The sequence below is a fragment of the Bos taurus genome, chromosome 9, assembly GCF_002263795.3.
Source record: "Bos taurus isolate L1 Dominette 01449 registration number 42190680 breed Hereford chromosome 9, ARS-UCD2.0, whole genome shotgun sequence".
NCBI classification, from domain to species: domain Eukaryota; kingdom Metazoa; phylum Chordata; class Mammalia; order Artiodactyla; family Bovidae; genus Bos; species Bos taurus.
This window is the reverse complement of record NC_037336.1, coordinates 83,901,997-83,917,549: the sequence shown is the minus strand read 5'-3', so window position 1 is coordinate 83,917,549 and position 15,553 is coordinate 83,901,997. Positions and strand designations below refer to the sequence as shown.

The 15,553-nt window shown below is 39.2% G+C and overlaps 1 protein-coding gene across 4 annotated transcripts in view; it reads right to left on the bottom strand.

The window, feature by feature from the left end:
• ADGB (androglobin) overlaps nucleotides 1-15,168 on the bottom strand; it is a 198,147-nt gene extending 182,979 nt beyond the window's left edge. For 3 of the 4 annotated variants that reach the window (XR_003036243.2, XM_024996676.2, XM_059889738.1), the window contains exon 1: nucleotides 11,485-15,168. Coding sequence is in view for 3 of the 4 variants with exons in the window: in XM_024996676.2 (XP_024852444.1) it covers nucleotides 11,485-11,558 (74 nt within the window). In the remaining variant the exon portion in view is untranslated. 4 annotated transcript variants of the gene reach the window in all.
• Between the last annotated feature and the right edge of the window lie 385 nt (nucleotides 15,169-15,553).

Here is a 15,553-nt window from a genome sequence, read left to right as displayed (position 1 = left end):
CTTGAAGAGATATCTAGTCTTTCCCATTCTGTTGTTTTCCTCTATTTCTTTGCATCTCTATAAATACTGCTTTAAAACTTCTCATCTTAATAGTTAAAAATAAAATGTAGAATTTAAATAATAAACCTGAGACATATGTACACTTTAGTTGGAGTAACACACTTCAACTTAGCAATATTAGTAATTACATTAAATGTAAGTAATCTAGATACCAAAATTAAAAGGCACAGATTGTAAGATTAGATAAAAATCAAGATCCTACTATATCTATAAGAAATGCTTTGTATATATATAAACAAATAATAAAGGGATGGAAGAACATGTTCACATTAATAAAAACAAATGCTTTAAAAGGATTTCAGAACAGAGAATATTATCAGGGATTGAAAATTTTAATTTCATAATGATAGAAAAAGAAAATTCATTGAGATGATGTAATAAACCTGAACATTTGTTAATACATGAATCAAAATCAGATAGACCTATAAGAATCAAAAGATAGATTCATAAATATAGTGGAAATTAGAACTATCATTCATAATATCTGATAGAACAAGCTGATTGAAAATCAGTAGGGCTGTAGAAGATATAGAATATGGAATACTACCCATTGAAATTGGCTTAATTGACATTTATAGAACACTTCATCACAACAGACACATATTCTTTTCAAGAAAATATCATTTGTCAAATCATACCATAACCCAATACATCAAACAATTCTCAATAAATTTAAAAGAATTCAAGTCATACAAAGTATGTTCTTTGGCCAATGGAAATTAAAAACCTGGAAACTTTGAAGATATTTGGAATGTAGATAAAACATTTGTGGTTAAGCAATGTGTTGGAGAATAAATCAAAAAGGTAGTTATGGAATATCTGGATTGAATAAAAATGAAAATATAACACCTTAAAATGTACAGGATGCCATTAAAGCAATAGGGGAAATTTATAGTACAAAATATCTACATTAGAGAAGAGTCAAATCTTGGAACAAAGTACTATTTCCACCTTAAGAAATGGGGAAGAAGAAGGCAAGTTAAATCTAAAATAAATTAACAAAAAAACATGAGAGCAGGTTAAAGAATTAGAAAACAACAAAATGATCAAGAAAAATCAGCAAGTCAAAAAGCTAGTTCTTTGATTAAACTCTAGTCAGGTTGATCAGGAATATAAGAGAGAAGATACAAACTACCAATTAGAAATGGAAAAAAGGACATTACTACCAACCCCACAGACATTTAAAAGATAATAAGGAAATATTACAAACAACTTTATGTTCATATATTTGATAACTTAGATGAAATGGATCAGTTTCCTGAAGAATACAAACTAAGAATACTCTGTAAAAAGAGATAGATTGGATTGGAGATGTTGAATATCCCTGTATATATTTATTAACAAAGTGAATTTAGCATTAAACATGTTCCCACAAAGAAAACTCCAAACCCAAATGGCTTCACTGGTGAAGTCTATGAAATATTTGAGAAAGACATAATATTAATTCTGCACTAATTGTTGCCAATAACATGAATGAATATCAGAATAATTATGATGAGTGAAAGAAGCCATACAAAAGCCACACAAAAGGAGCTTTATAATTCCATTTATATAAAATGCCAGAAAATGCAAACTAATTGACACTAACAGAAAATAGGACAGTGATTGCCTGGGGGCTGAGGATAGGGAAGGACAGAAAGAAGGAATCACCAAGAGATCAAGGAAAGCTTTTCAAATCATAGATCTGTTCATTATCTTGATTGTGTTGATGCTTCCATACGTGTGGATGTACGTCCACATTTAGCAGAATGCATTCTTTAAATATGTATGTCAAATACAATGCAATTTACTGGATGTCAAATTTATATGAATAAATCTGTTTTTTAAACAGAAAGGAAAGCCTGGGGATTTTAAAAGGCAAATTTAGGAAAATCCAAACATCACTTTGTGATAGCAATATTACCTGTTATTAGAGCCATAATATATAGTTTATCTTGATTCTGTGATATATTCTGCCAAGTCATATGCAACAAAATATATTTTGTCTACATATTCTGTCTTTCATGTATACTGTTCCTGGCAAATTAAACCTTGTATGATTTGGAGTTGGGGAAAAAGTCAAAACTGTCCTTATGTGTAATAGAAATAGTTCATACTTGCATTAATATATATTTGATAATCTGGTTATTAATAAAATGCCAATAAAACCACTTTTTAAAACTTAGAAGCACTTGTTAATCACCTACCTAGCAAAGATGACAAAATGATTAAAACATTCCTAGGTCACTTAACAAGATTATTTAATATAATGAAACATGTATTAATACATGAGTTGAAAACCAAAGAAAACTTTAGCTGACACAAAATCATTAAAGACTTCTAAGACAAAAAAGTTTGAAAAGAAGTAGTATCTTATTTACACACAAGCAGATACATTCTCCTATGTATGTTTTATTTAGATTACTTCCACTGTAAGGACGTTAAAAGTTCAATAATGTGTGAGTCTGGAATTTTGCTATTATTTTCTTTGATCATGCTGTTCAAGGTTGATTTGATTCATAGTGGGAGGTAGTTTATTTATGCAATGTGCAATGAGCATGCCTTATTAAGTAGGATCAGGTAATACCCTGAAGAAATCAGAATATGAATAGAATACACAATTGACTTAATTTGCATTAGGGGCATTCTGAGCCATATTCTTCAGAAACACTAAATATATGAAGAAATAAATTGCAACCTCTAAAAATTTTTTTAATTAAAAATAGTTAAAGCCAGATTGTTATGTCAATTTTTACTCACTTGGTTTGATGAAAATTATTTAATTGGACATTTAACTTTAAAAGTTCAACATTTATCTATTTTTAATACACTGTACTTGTGTGTATGTGAAAATAAATAGGTGAGGGAGATTTTTTTTTTTTTAATTTTACATAATTGTATTAGTTTTGCCAAATATGCACAATACTGGATGCTTGGGGCCAGTGCACTGGGACGACCCAGAGGGATGGTATGGGGAGGGAGGAGGGAGGAGGGTTCAGGATGGGGAACACATGTATACCTGTGGCGGATTCATTTTGATATTTGGCAAAACTAATACAATTATGTGAGGGAGATTGAGATACAAATTTTCAATTACAAAATACATGAGTCAAAGGTAAGAAATGTACAGTGTAAGGAATATAGTCAATAATTATGTAACAACAATATCTTTGTATGGTAACAGGCAGCAACTAGACTTATCATGGTGATCATTTTGAAATATATAGAAATAGCCAATCACTACTTTGTATACCAGGACCTAATGGGGTATTGCAGGTCAATTATACTTCAAAATCAAAGAAACAAACAAAACTCATAGAAAAAGAGGTCAGATTTGTAGCTACCATAAATGGGAGTGGAGAGGTGGAATTGGATGAAGGTAGCCTAAAGTTATAAACTTCCAGTCATAAATGAATACTAAGGATATAAATTTCAACACGATAAATATTCTTAATGCTGCTGTATATCATATATATGAAAGTTGTTAAAAGAATAAATCCTAAGAGTTCTTGTCACAAGAAAAAATTTTTTCTAATTCTTTACTGTTGTATCTACATGAGATGACCGTTCACTAAACTTATTGTGGTAATTATTTCATGATATATGTAAGTAAAATCATCACAAAATGAATGCTGAGCCAAGGTAGAGAAGCAATTTGAAGGGAAAATCAAAATAATATGGAAACCAACTAAACATGATGGGCAAAGGTGGGTGAAGGTCAAAGATGACTGCTCTTGAAACTCAAGGTCACACAGAGGATGGTAATAAGATTCTCTAAAATGAACAGGGGAAATCCACACATTTGGGAGAGATAAAGATGACCTCCATCTTGGACATATTTAACTTGGAGTAAGAGTACATCCAAGTGGATTTGTCCCCTTGAACTTGAGCTCAATTACATGATAAGAACCACAGGTGTTAACTCAGTCATCTTTAATCATCATTGTTTTAGATGATCAAAAGGGATAAAGGAGAAGAGAGTGAAATAAGACCATAGGAGAATGACTTAATTTGGGGAGGCGGGGAGGGGGGCATGTGGAAGAAAGAAAACAGCAGGTCAGAGAGAAAGGAGAACTCTGGGAAGGGATAAGAGAGGGTAGATTTAGGTGAAGGGACACATGTTCCTATGAGCCCTCTTAAGCGATGAGGAGAAACAAAGGGAGAGCGCGAGTTGGAGGGGGCTGCTTCTGCTGTTCTGATCCCAGTGTACACAGGCCCCCAGGATCCCGAGCTTTTGCCACCTTCCAGGATCTAACACGGTTGAGCAGCAAAGCTGATATTTTAAAGAGAAAAGGCAAAACATGGTATGAAAATACATGAAGTAATGTCCTTAATGACTTTAGCCAAAATCCACGAGAGAAACGACAGGTTCATAGTACCCGTGGCCTAGTACACGCACAGGCTCCAATTAGCCTTGTGATTTTCTTCCTGAACTCATTCTTTGTCTGTGGTGCAAAGCAATCCCAAATCCCTCCTAGACTTTGACCCAGGGTGGAGCGAACACGTGCTGTGTCCTAAATTTATAGTTAATTCATTACAACTGTGAGCAGTTTGTACAGTACAGCCTTCACCTTTGACTGTGACCTCACCTGGTTAAACTCTCACTGTGTTTCTGGCTCAGACCTGGGGCAAAAGCAGGCAAAACAGAACATAATCCTTCCTGCTTCCTCTCCTTTTGCCTGTGTATCCACACGGTTTGGTGAACTGTAGTAACCTTTTATACTAATTTATAACTAAATTAGACACATGTTGCTCCTGAACTCAAGACTGAGTGGTAAAGAAATGGGAACAGAAAGGGGACATTAACTGAAGCAAAATATGTAATTTTGATATTCATCAGGTCAGAAGGATGAAATAAAAACAATCACAAAATATTTGGACTACGGTATTCATTTGGCACCAGAAAAAAAGTATGATTACATATATATATATATATATATATTCACTTCCTATAAAAAGTTTACTTTTAATATGTACCATATGTTAATTAAGCCATACAAATCAGCATGGCTGTATCCCTAGACCCTGAAATTAACTAGCCTGAACCTACCTTAGGAAAGAATCTAACAAAATTTCAAAGCACCTAGTTGAATACTTCTGACAACATATACATGTCTTATTTGTGAAGAGTAAAAGAGAAAGATGAGTAATATTTCTACCCAATATTTCATATTATATAAATTATACAAAATTACACAAATTATATAAAAGTTATATTTCTGATGTCTTGGATACAGATTTTAGTCATTTTTATCTCACATTAATAGTTTATAGATTATTTAATTTCTTAATTTCAATAATCTTTTACCTGTAAATGTCAAAATAATAGTAAAGTCAACTAAAATATTTTTCAATGACCACTTTTGATTGAGGTAATATTACTTTGCTCTTTCAGAAGCACTAGCAACAGTGTTGTGAGTTTCAAAGTACAAATTTGACTTTGTTTTTAGGTAACCCTGAGGTACAAATTCCATGAGTTTGTGCATTTAAAATCTTTTTAATCTAATGTCTTCTACTCGTCTAATAATGGTGTAAACTGAGAAGGAACAATTTCTCCTCCAAAACTAAACAAAATAAAAACTGGTTGATTAAAAAAAAGGTTCATTGCCAGAAATGATTGTTAACCCATGTCAAGTTTCAACAAATTATTAAACAGATGCTCAGATTAATATTATTTCAAAGGGAGAACTAGTGGCAGACCCCACTAAAACTAACAGGGTATTCCTATCCTCATTGAGCAGGGCTTTTTAGCTTAGATACTTATATTTTAAAATATACAACAGATATGTATACCAGGCAAGAATACTGGAGTAAGTTGCCATGCCCTCCTCCAGGGGATCTTCCCAATCCAGGAATCGAACCCAGGTCTCCCTCATTGCAGGCAGATATTTTACCATCTGAGCCACCAGGGAAGCCCCCTGTCACCAAAGGTCACCTTTTAAATTGCGAGTCCTTAAGACATTACCTGGTGAGGTCCTCGGAGGTGACCGGGGAACCGTAAAACTCACTGTGAATCTTGAGCTGTTTTCTTATCTGCTTCTCTTCCTTCTCTGCCCTTTTATGTGGAGCTATAAGGACTAGACCTAGAGTTATAAAAGCCATCTCTCTCTCTCTCTCTCTCTCTAGTTCTCACACACATTTTTTTTTTTTCTTTTTGATTTCTGGTGGTAGAGGAATGGGTTATCTATCATCCATCAACCACTATTGCATGGTTTAATTTAAGCAGCTCTTTCTTGGACTTGATATAACCAATATTTCACTTAATTTAATCCTCAGTAAGATATGTATTCTTCTATTTTATGTTGTTTACATGGTATTAATCATAATTCCACTCTTGTAATAGCCTTGTTTTCAATGTTTTCCAGGCAAGAATACTGGAGTGGGTTGCCATTTCCGATCCCCTGGAGAAGAAAATGGCAACCTGATCCAGTATTCTTGCCTGGAAAATTCCATGGACTGAGGAGCCTGCTGCTGCTGCTAAGTGGCTTCAGTTGTGTCCGACTCTGTGAGACCCCATAGATGGCAGCCCATCAGGATCCCCCGTCCCTGGGATTCTCCAGGCAAGAACACTGGAGTGGATTGCCATTTCCTTCAATGCATGGAAGTGAAAAGTGAAAGTGAAGTCGTTCAGTTGTGTCCGACTCTTAGCGATCCCATGGACTACAGCCTACCATGCTCCTCTGTCCATGGGATTTTCCAGGCAGGCTACAATCCATGGGGTCACAAAGAGTCAGACACGACTGAGCAACTTCACTTTCACTTTCATGGTATTAATCATAATTCCACTCTTGTAATAGTCTTGTTTTCAATGTTTTGTATAAACACATTTGTTGATCTTTTTTTTGAGAATTCTATGAAATGTAAATGCACACTTCTGTAAGTATAGAAAAATTTGAGCTTTTGAAACATATTTCACCCTGTTTTGAAAAGAGGTCTAACTATATTCAATACCCTATGATAAACCATAATGAAAAAGAATGTGTGTATATATATATATATGTATAACTGGATCACTTTGCTGTACAGCAAAAATTAATGCAACATTGTAAATCAACTATACTACAATAAAATAAATTTTTAAAAAGGGGTCTAATGATATTTCATCATCTGTAAGAATCTGGAAGGTTGCATAATTCTTGTTACTTCAACAAATTTTGTTTGTTTGATCTTGGTTTTAGTGTTCTATTGGAAGTGGAACAAAATTATGGAAGTATAAGCACCAAGTTGTATCCCTATCTCAAACTTGTTGTTAAGTTCTACATATATTAGCATTTCAAGTGTAAGCATTAACACTTCTAATAACTTTTAATACTTGAATTGCATGGCTTCTTCTCCTTCTTTCCAGTTGTCTGTCATGTACACCCAGACTTATATTCAGTACTTCTAAGAAGATCAAGTGTTTGGCTTCTGTCGCTACAAATCCTTCCAGTGGCATCTAAGCAATGAAAGTACCTTGCAGGGCATACTAGTTTTCATACTAAGCTTCCCAGGTGCTTCTATTAGTAAAGAATCTCCCTGCCAACGCAGGATACATAAAAGATGCTGATTTGATCCCTGTGTCAAGAAGATACCTGGAGGTGAAAATTGCAACCCACTCTGGTATTCTTGCTGTAAAATCCCATGGACAGAGGACCCTGGCAGGCTATTGTCCATAGGGTCCCGAAGAGTCAGACACAACTGTAGTGACTTAGCACATCACTAGTTTTCAAATTGATTAAGTTGGTTTATAATTTCAAATTGTTATTAGGTGCTAATAATGAAATACATGGAAACCACTCCAGTATTCTTGTCTGGGAAATCCCATGGAGAGAGGAGCCTGGTGGGCTACAGTCCATGCAGTCTCAAAGAGCTGGACATATGACTGAAGTAACTTACCACGCAAGCACACAGAGTTTTAAAAAATCTGAAAGAATCATGGAAGTTTGGAGTTAGAGAAGAAAAAAAGAGCAGGGAGGACAGGGGATGTTGAATGGGAGCAATTTCAGGTAGATGGCCCTTCATGTAAAGGAGAAAAACTTGAATACTGGCAGAGAAAAATGACACACCAATGTCAGAAAAAATGGTCCAAAGGTGAGCCCTAGATCAGAGATTTTATTCTTGCTGATACGAAGAAATGGGGAATACATAAAATAGAAGTAAATTAATCTAATGTGAAAACTGACAGCTTAGTTACCTGGCGTACTTAGTCTTGGTGATTCAAAGTCATGTTTATTTATGAATTTGGTGACAACTGGACATACAGTGTCCTGCTTTTTCAGTTGAAACTTTTCAGTTTTTGAATTTTGCCAACAGTGGACCAGATCAGAAAGGGAGGGAGAACTGGGGTTCAATCAAATTTAGAAGGAATGAAACCAAGCCAGGCAACTGAACTATGAGCTCATTAATAAACAAATGGCAAATGGTTATTATGTGCTAGCCACTCAGCTAGGCAACAGCCAGACATGATCCTGTCCCCAGTTTGACACACAACTTTAGAGAATACAAGAAATCTGTTACAGATGGCAGCTGTAGGACAATAAAGTTTAGTGGGACAGCCATTTTCAAAGCTCTGAATACATCTTCTCTCACTTCTGGACTTGGGAACATGTCAGAGTTAGTTGCATTTATTGGATGTATAACCATAAGGTGTGGTGAAATAATAGCATATGAAAACTTACACTGTCACCAGTATATTTCAAGTGACAATTACATTGGAGCCTGGCTAGACTTTGATCCCTGGGCTCCATACTTCTGTGTGCTTAGTCGTTTGGTTGTGTCTGACTCTTTGTGACCCCATGGACTACAGCCTGCCAGGGTCCTCTGTCCATGGGGATTCTCCAAGCAAGAATATTGGAGTGTGTTGCCTCTTTCAGGGGATCTTCCCAATCCAGGTATCAAACCCAGGTCTCTAGCATTGCAGTCAGAGTCTTTACCAACAGAGCCACCAGGAAAGCCCATGCTAGGTGACACCTAATCTATGACTTGTCCTGATGTCTATCATTAGTTCTTCAGTAAAACTTAGAGGACAAACATGATTTACAATGGATTTCACATCCTATTATATAATGTTACAGCAAAATCTAATGATTTAATGTTTAATACACAATAGCTAGTTTCTAGCAAAGCCTAGATATTGTATAACTATTTGGCCTTATCTTTATTTTCATAAATATATATGTATATTTATGTACTTTTATTGCTATAATTCAATTCAGATATTTTCAGGAAAAAATAAGCATCATCTCAAAAAGAAATGGGATGCCCCAGTAAGGAACGAGTTAACAGCTTATCTGCAGGGAGTTTATCTCTATCGTGTGATAGAATCACCACAAAACTAGGCCAGGTACTGTGTTTTATGGTATCTGGTTTGAACAGCTTTTTTTTTTTTTAATGGGAGTTAATGACCTCATCTCTTTCAGCATATAAACTCTCTAAAATCAAATCACAGCTCTGTAAGAGCTGTGAGGCTTTAATGTGCATTAATTACAATCATCACTAAATTTGCTTTCTTTTTTTGGTGTATTCAAAAACTCATTTGCAATCCTGTTATTGTTTCTTATTTAATCACTGTCATTCACTCATTCATTAAATAAATATTTTTGAGTGCCTACTATATATGACCCAAACATCACTTTAGGTACTTAGGATTCAATAGTGTATAAAACAGAAGAAAAATTATTGCCTTCAGGGAACTATTTTTATTAGGATGACATATGAGTAACCATAATTTTAAAGCAAAATATATAGCATGCTAGTGAGAAAAACAATTAATGACAGAATAAAGTGCAAAGGAAAAACAGGGAGTTCTTGGTTTTGTCAGAAAAGTGGGGATTGCAACTTTAAACTAGCTGGCCAAAGAAGCTAACATGAACAAATGGCATTGAGCTAGATATCTAAAAGACGTGAGGGAGAAAGCCACATGGAAATGGCTTTCTAGCAGAGGAAATAGCCAGAGCAAAAGCCCTGGGGTAGGTATTCCAGGATGTGAAAAGGACAGTATGTGAACCAAGGGGAAGTAAAGTCAGAAATGAACAGGGGAAAAGGGAAAAGACCCTGATTCTAAATATAACAGTGTAGGACTGTCCTACCCTGGTATGTATCACAAGAGCAATTCTGTTAAAAATGACTTATGTATGTAAAATAATAACTGAAATTTAAGTCACTAATAAAATGAATGGATTATCTCCAGGAAGCTGGAAGCCTGCTTATGAGAGAGAACAGAACTGGGAACTAGAGAATCTCAGATGTGGGAATGAATGTGGGAGAGGAGTTCAGGGAGAGAAAAAGTTTAAAGAGAAGGCATCAGTGAACAGAAGTTCAACACGGGATTCTTCAGGTGAAGACAGAGATGAAGAACTGCTGCTGCTACTAAGTCGCTTCAGTCATGTCCAACTCTGTGCTACCCCATAGATGGCAGCCCCCCAGACTCCTCTGTCCATGGGACTCTCCAGGCAAGAACACTGGAGTGGGCTGCCATTTCCTTCTCCAATGCATGCATGCATGCTAAGTCACTTCAATCGTGTCCGACTCTGTGCGACCCTACAGACGGCAGCCCATCAGGCTCCTCTGTCTATGGGATTCTCCAGGCAAGAATACTGCAGAGGGTTGCCATTTCCTTCTCTGAGATGAAGAACTAGCCATCCAAAATCTAAGAGTCCAAGTAAAAATAATCTACAGTCCACCCCTCACAGGCACAGTGGGGAAAACATGAATGATCCCCCTGAAGTAGGTTTAGCAGCTGGAGCTCTCTTATAAATTTTGTAAGTTCAAAGGGGCGGGGGCGGGGATGGGGGGGTGAACGGGGCGGGGAACCCAGAGGGGGCGGAAAACATAATAAGGAGGTACATTCACAGCAAAAACCACCCCAGATCAGAGAGGCATCATTTAGATTCCATGAACTAGAGTCTGTATACTTAATCGGAGTAAACGTTGGTAACGTGAATTACATATCTATATAGTTTTAACTTTTAAAAACCATTTCATGTCTGATAGAATCTGACTAAAGCTCTTCAGTTGTTAGATGGGGCAAATACAAACAGGATTCATCAGCAAGGTGAAAGGTCTCTCTGCTGAGACTGGGCCCATGCAGATCTGGTCCTAACCTTGAGCCTCGCCTCTCTGGTAAGGAAGCCACAGCCCTTCCAAGTGCCTGGGTGGACCCTGAAGAGGAGGAGCGGCAGGAAAGGGTGGGAGGTTCGTGGACTGGAGCCAGAAGTGCAGCCACCCCGCCAAGCAGCTGAAACAGGGAAACCAGGGGCTCTGGGAGGAAGTGGATCCAGGCAGGCATGGACGAAGAATGAGGGCAAGAGTCTCCCAGGTCCGGGTTCTTACAGACGGTAAAGAAGCTGGAGGAGGCCATCTAAACTCCTGCCTTGGCCGAGTTTGCTACAGGGAAGCCGAGTCGGGACAAGGGGAAAGGACATAGGATCAAGCCGGCGGTGGGATGGGCAGGCAGAGGTCCCTTACTCTTTAGATTTATCCGATCCGTGCGCCGAGTTGATACGATGCACCTCTTTCTTCCTGGCTTGTTTGGTGGTCATGGCAGAGGTAGCCCCAGGCAGGAGCTGAGCTCTGAAGGAAGAGCCGCCTCTGCCGCCCTGGCTACGCGTCTGCCGTTGCTAGGAGACGGCCAGTGCGCGTCCTGCAGCCGCGGTGCAGGTGCTGGTCAGGTTTTAGCTGGGGCGGCCCTAGCGAAGGCAGCTCTGAGGTTGCAAAGGGACTGCGAACGCCTAAGAGCTCAGGTCTCCCCAGCGGGGTGGAAATCTAGGGGTTGGGTGTCCGGAGGAAGCCGGCCCGGGCGTGGATTTGACCATAGGATTGATAGGTTCTGATAAACTGGAGTTTTTCTATCAGGCTGACTCTGCCAGGCTTTGCTCTTCGGAAGCATATACCTCGATTAACTCTTTTGGATTTGAAGACATATACTATAAAAGTCTTCCAGGTGGCGCTAGTGATAAAGAACCGGTCTGTCAACGCAGGAGACTTAAGAGACCAGGGTTCCATCCCTGAGTGGGGAAGATCCCCTGGAGGAGGAAACAGTAACCCACTCCAGTATTCTTGTTTGGGAAATCCCATGGGCAGAGGAGTCTAGCAGGCTACAGTCCATGGGGTGCCCAAGAGTGGGACACAACTGAAGTGACTTAGCACACACTGTGCAAATCCCCTTTCCCCAGGTCTTTTCTCCTTTGAACAAGTTCCTCTACTAATAATTAAGGAGACATTATGAACACAATGAATTTGTCAATGGCTCAATCGAGGTTTCAATAATGAATACAGTGGGTACAGGGGGATCTCTGCAGGGAAGGCAGGATCATGATCTTAGTCACTTAAGGTTTGATAATGATATCTGTGATTAAAGAAGTTGGGGGTCTTGTGAGAGTTGGACTATAAAGAAAGCTGAGTGCCGAACAATTGATGCTTTTGAACTGTGGTGTAGGAGAAGACTCTTGAGAGTCCCTTGGACTGTGAGGAGATCCAACCAGTTCATCCTAAAGGAAGTCAGTCCTAGGTGTTCATTGGAAGGACTGATGTTGAAGCTGAAACTCCAATACTTTGGACACCTGATGTGAAGAGCTGACTCATTGGAAAAGACCCTGATGCTGGGAAAGATTGAGGGCAGGAGGAGAAGGGGATGACAGAGGATGAAATGGTTGGATGGCATCACCGACTCAATGGACATGGGTTTAGGTGGACTCTGGGAGTTGGTGATGGACAGGGAGGCCTGGTGTGCTGTGGTTCACGGGGTCTCAAAGAGTCAGACACGACTGAGTGACTGAACTGAACTGAACTGGGTTGTTCACATGAAAGAATAAATCCAGGTCATGGAATGGAGTGGCCTTTGATAATTTACTTGAGAAGATGCTGGAGCCAGAAGACCCAAATTGAAGCAAACCATGACCAATTAAGCCTCTGGCTTAATGGTCATTCAGTCCTGCTGATATTTGTAGTTATCTTGCCTTGGGCAAGTTCCTCCTTTTAAGCCTCCAGTTTACTTACTTGTACTTACTTGGGTTTCCCTCATAGCTCAGTTGATAAAGAATCTGCTTGCAGTGCAGGAGGCCTGGATTCGATCCCTGGGTCAGGAAGATCCTCTGGAGGAGGAAATGGCAACCCACTCCAGTAGTCTTGCCTAGAGAATCCAAATAGAAAGGGAGCCTGGCAGGCTATAGTCAATGGGGTCGCAAGAGTCCAAGAGCCAGACACGACTTAGCGACTAAACCACCGCCATATTTTCAGGCACTGATTTACTTACTTGTAAACATGAGATGTTAATACCTAACACAAGTCTCTTATGAGGATAAATGAGATGTATTTAAAATACTTAGCACACAATGAAAGCACAGAAAATAGGGGCTCCTGCTTCAAAATGCCTTCAAAGACCAGGCAGATAACGTGAATGAATGAAGCTGAGAAATGCTTGGATTGAGAACACTTTTAAGGGCATTAAAATAAAACCAAATATTACTCTGGCCCAATGTAATCTCAGTTTAGAGAGATTTAACTATCCACAGGCCTGAAGTTTAGAGCCCCTCATATTAGATGGCCTCTTCCATTAACCTAGAGATAATTGTGTGTGTGTGTGTTTAGTCCTGCAGTCATGCCCAGCTTTTTGTGACCCCATGGACTGTAGCCTGCCAGGCTCCTCAGTCCATGAGGATTCTCCAGGCAAGAATACTGGAGTGAGTGGTCATGCCCTCCTTGGGGGATCTTCCCAACCCACAGATTGAACCCAGGTCTCCCGCATTGCAGGAGGATTCTTTACTGTCTAAGCCATCTGCAGTTCAGTTCAGTTCAGTTGCTCAGTTGTGTCTGACTCTTTTCGACCCCATGAATCACAGCATGCCAGGCCTCCCTGTCCATCACCAACTTCTGGAGTTCACTCAAACTCATGTCCATTGAGTCGCTGATGCCATCCAGCCATCTCATCCTCATCCCTTCTCCTCCTGCCCCCAATCCCTTCCAGCATCAGAGTCTTTTCCAATGAGTCAGCTCTTCACATGAGGTGGCCAAAGTATTGGAGTTTCAGCTTTTGCATCAGTCCTTCCAATGAACACCCAAGGACTGATCTCCTTTAGAATGGACTGGTTGGATCTCCTTGCAGTCCAAGGGAATCTCAAGAGTCTTCTCCAACACCAGAGTTCAAAAGCATCAATTCTTCGGTGCTCAGCTTTCTTCACAGGCCAACTCTCATATCCATACATGACTACTGGAAAAACCATAGCCTTGACTAGACGGACCTTTGTTGGCAAACTCTCTGCTTTTCAATATGCTATCTAGGTTGGTCATAACTTTCCTTCCAAGGAGTAAGTGTCTTTTAATTTCATGGCTGCAATCATCATCTGCAGCGATTTTGGAGCCCCCCAAAATAAAGTCTGACACTGTTTCCACTGTTTCCCCATCTACTTCCTATGAAGTGATGGGACCAGATGCCATGATCTTAGTTTTCTGAATGTTGAGCTTTAAGCCAACTTTTTCATTCTCCTCTTTCACTTTCATCAAGAGGCTCTTTAGCTCTTCTTCCCTCTCTGCCATAAGGGTGGTGTCATCTGCGTACCTGAGGTTATTGATATTTCTCCCGGAAATCTTGATTCCAGCTTTTGCTTCATTCAGCCCAGTGTTTCTCATGATGTACTCTATATATAAGTTAAATAAGCAGGGTGACAATATACAGCCTTGACGAACTCCTTGTCCTATTTGGAACCAGTCTGTTGTTCCATGTCCAGTTCTAACTATTGCTTCTTGACCTGCATACATGTTTCTCAAGAGGCAGGTCAGGTGGTCTGGTATCTCCATCTCTTGAAGAATTTTCCACAGTTGATTGTGATCCACACAGTCAAAGGCTTTGGCATAGTCAATAAAGCAGAAATAGATGTTTTTCTGGAACTCTCTTGCATTTTCCATGATCCAGCAGATGTTGGCAATTTGATCTCTGGTTCCTCTGCCTTTTCTAAAACCAGTTTGAACATCTGGAAGTTCATGGTTCATGTATTGCTGAAGCCTGGCTTGGAGGATTTTGAGCATTACTTTACTAGCGTGTGCTGCTGCTGCTTCTGCTAAGTCGCTTCAGTCATGTCCGACTCTGTGCAGGAGGAGGGTTGAGAGGAGCTACTCCACGTTCAAGATCAGGAGGGGTGACCATAAGGAGATACCCCTAGTCCAAGGTAAGGAGCAGCGGCTGTGCTTTGCTGGAGCAGCCATGAAGAGATACCTACATCCAAGGTAAGAGAAACCCAAATAAGACGGGAGGTGTTGCGAGAGGGCATTAGAGGTCAGACACACTGAAACCATAATCACAGAAAACTAGTCAATCTGATCACAGGGACCACAGCCTTGTCTAACTCAATGAAACTAAGCCATCTTACCCATCTTTAAATAAAGACATTCCCTCTGTTCTTGGAACTGTTCATTGGCCCAGCTCTACAGGAGAGAAGCAGGTTCCTGAAAAGCAAATCTTTGAACTGCTCTGAGGAATCAATGCCTAGACTTCATTCAGCATGGCTTTTGCTTTGTCAGACTGTGTTAGTCTTATTGGGGT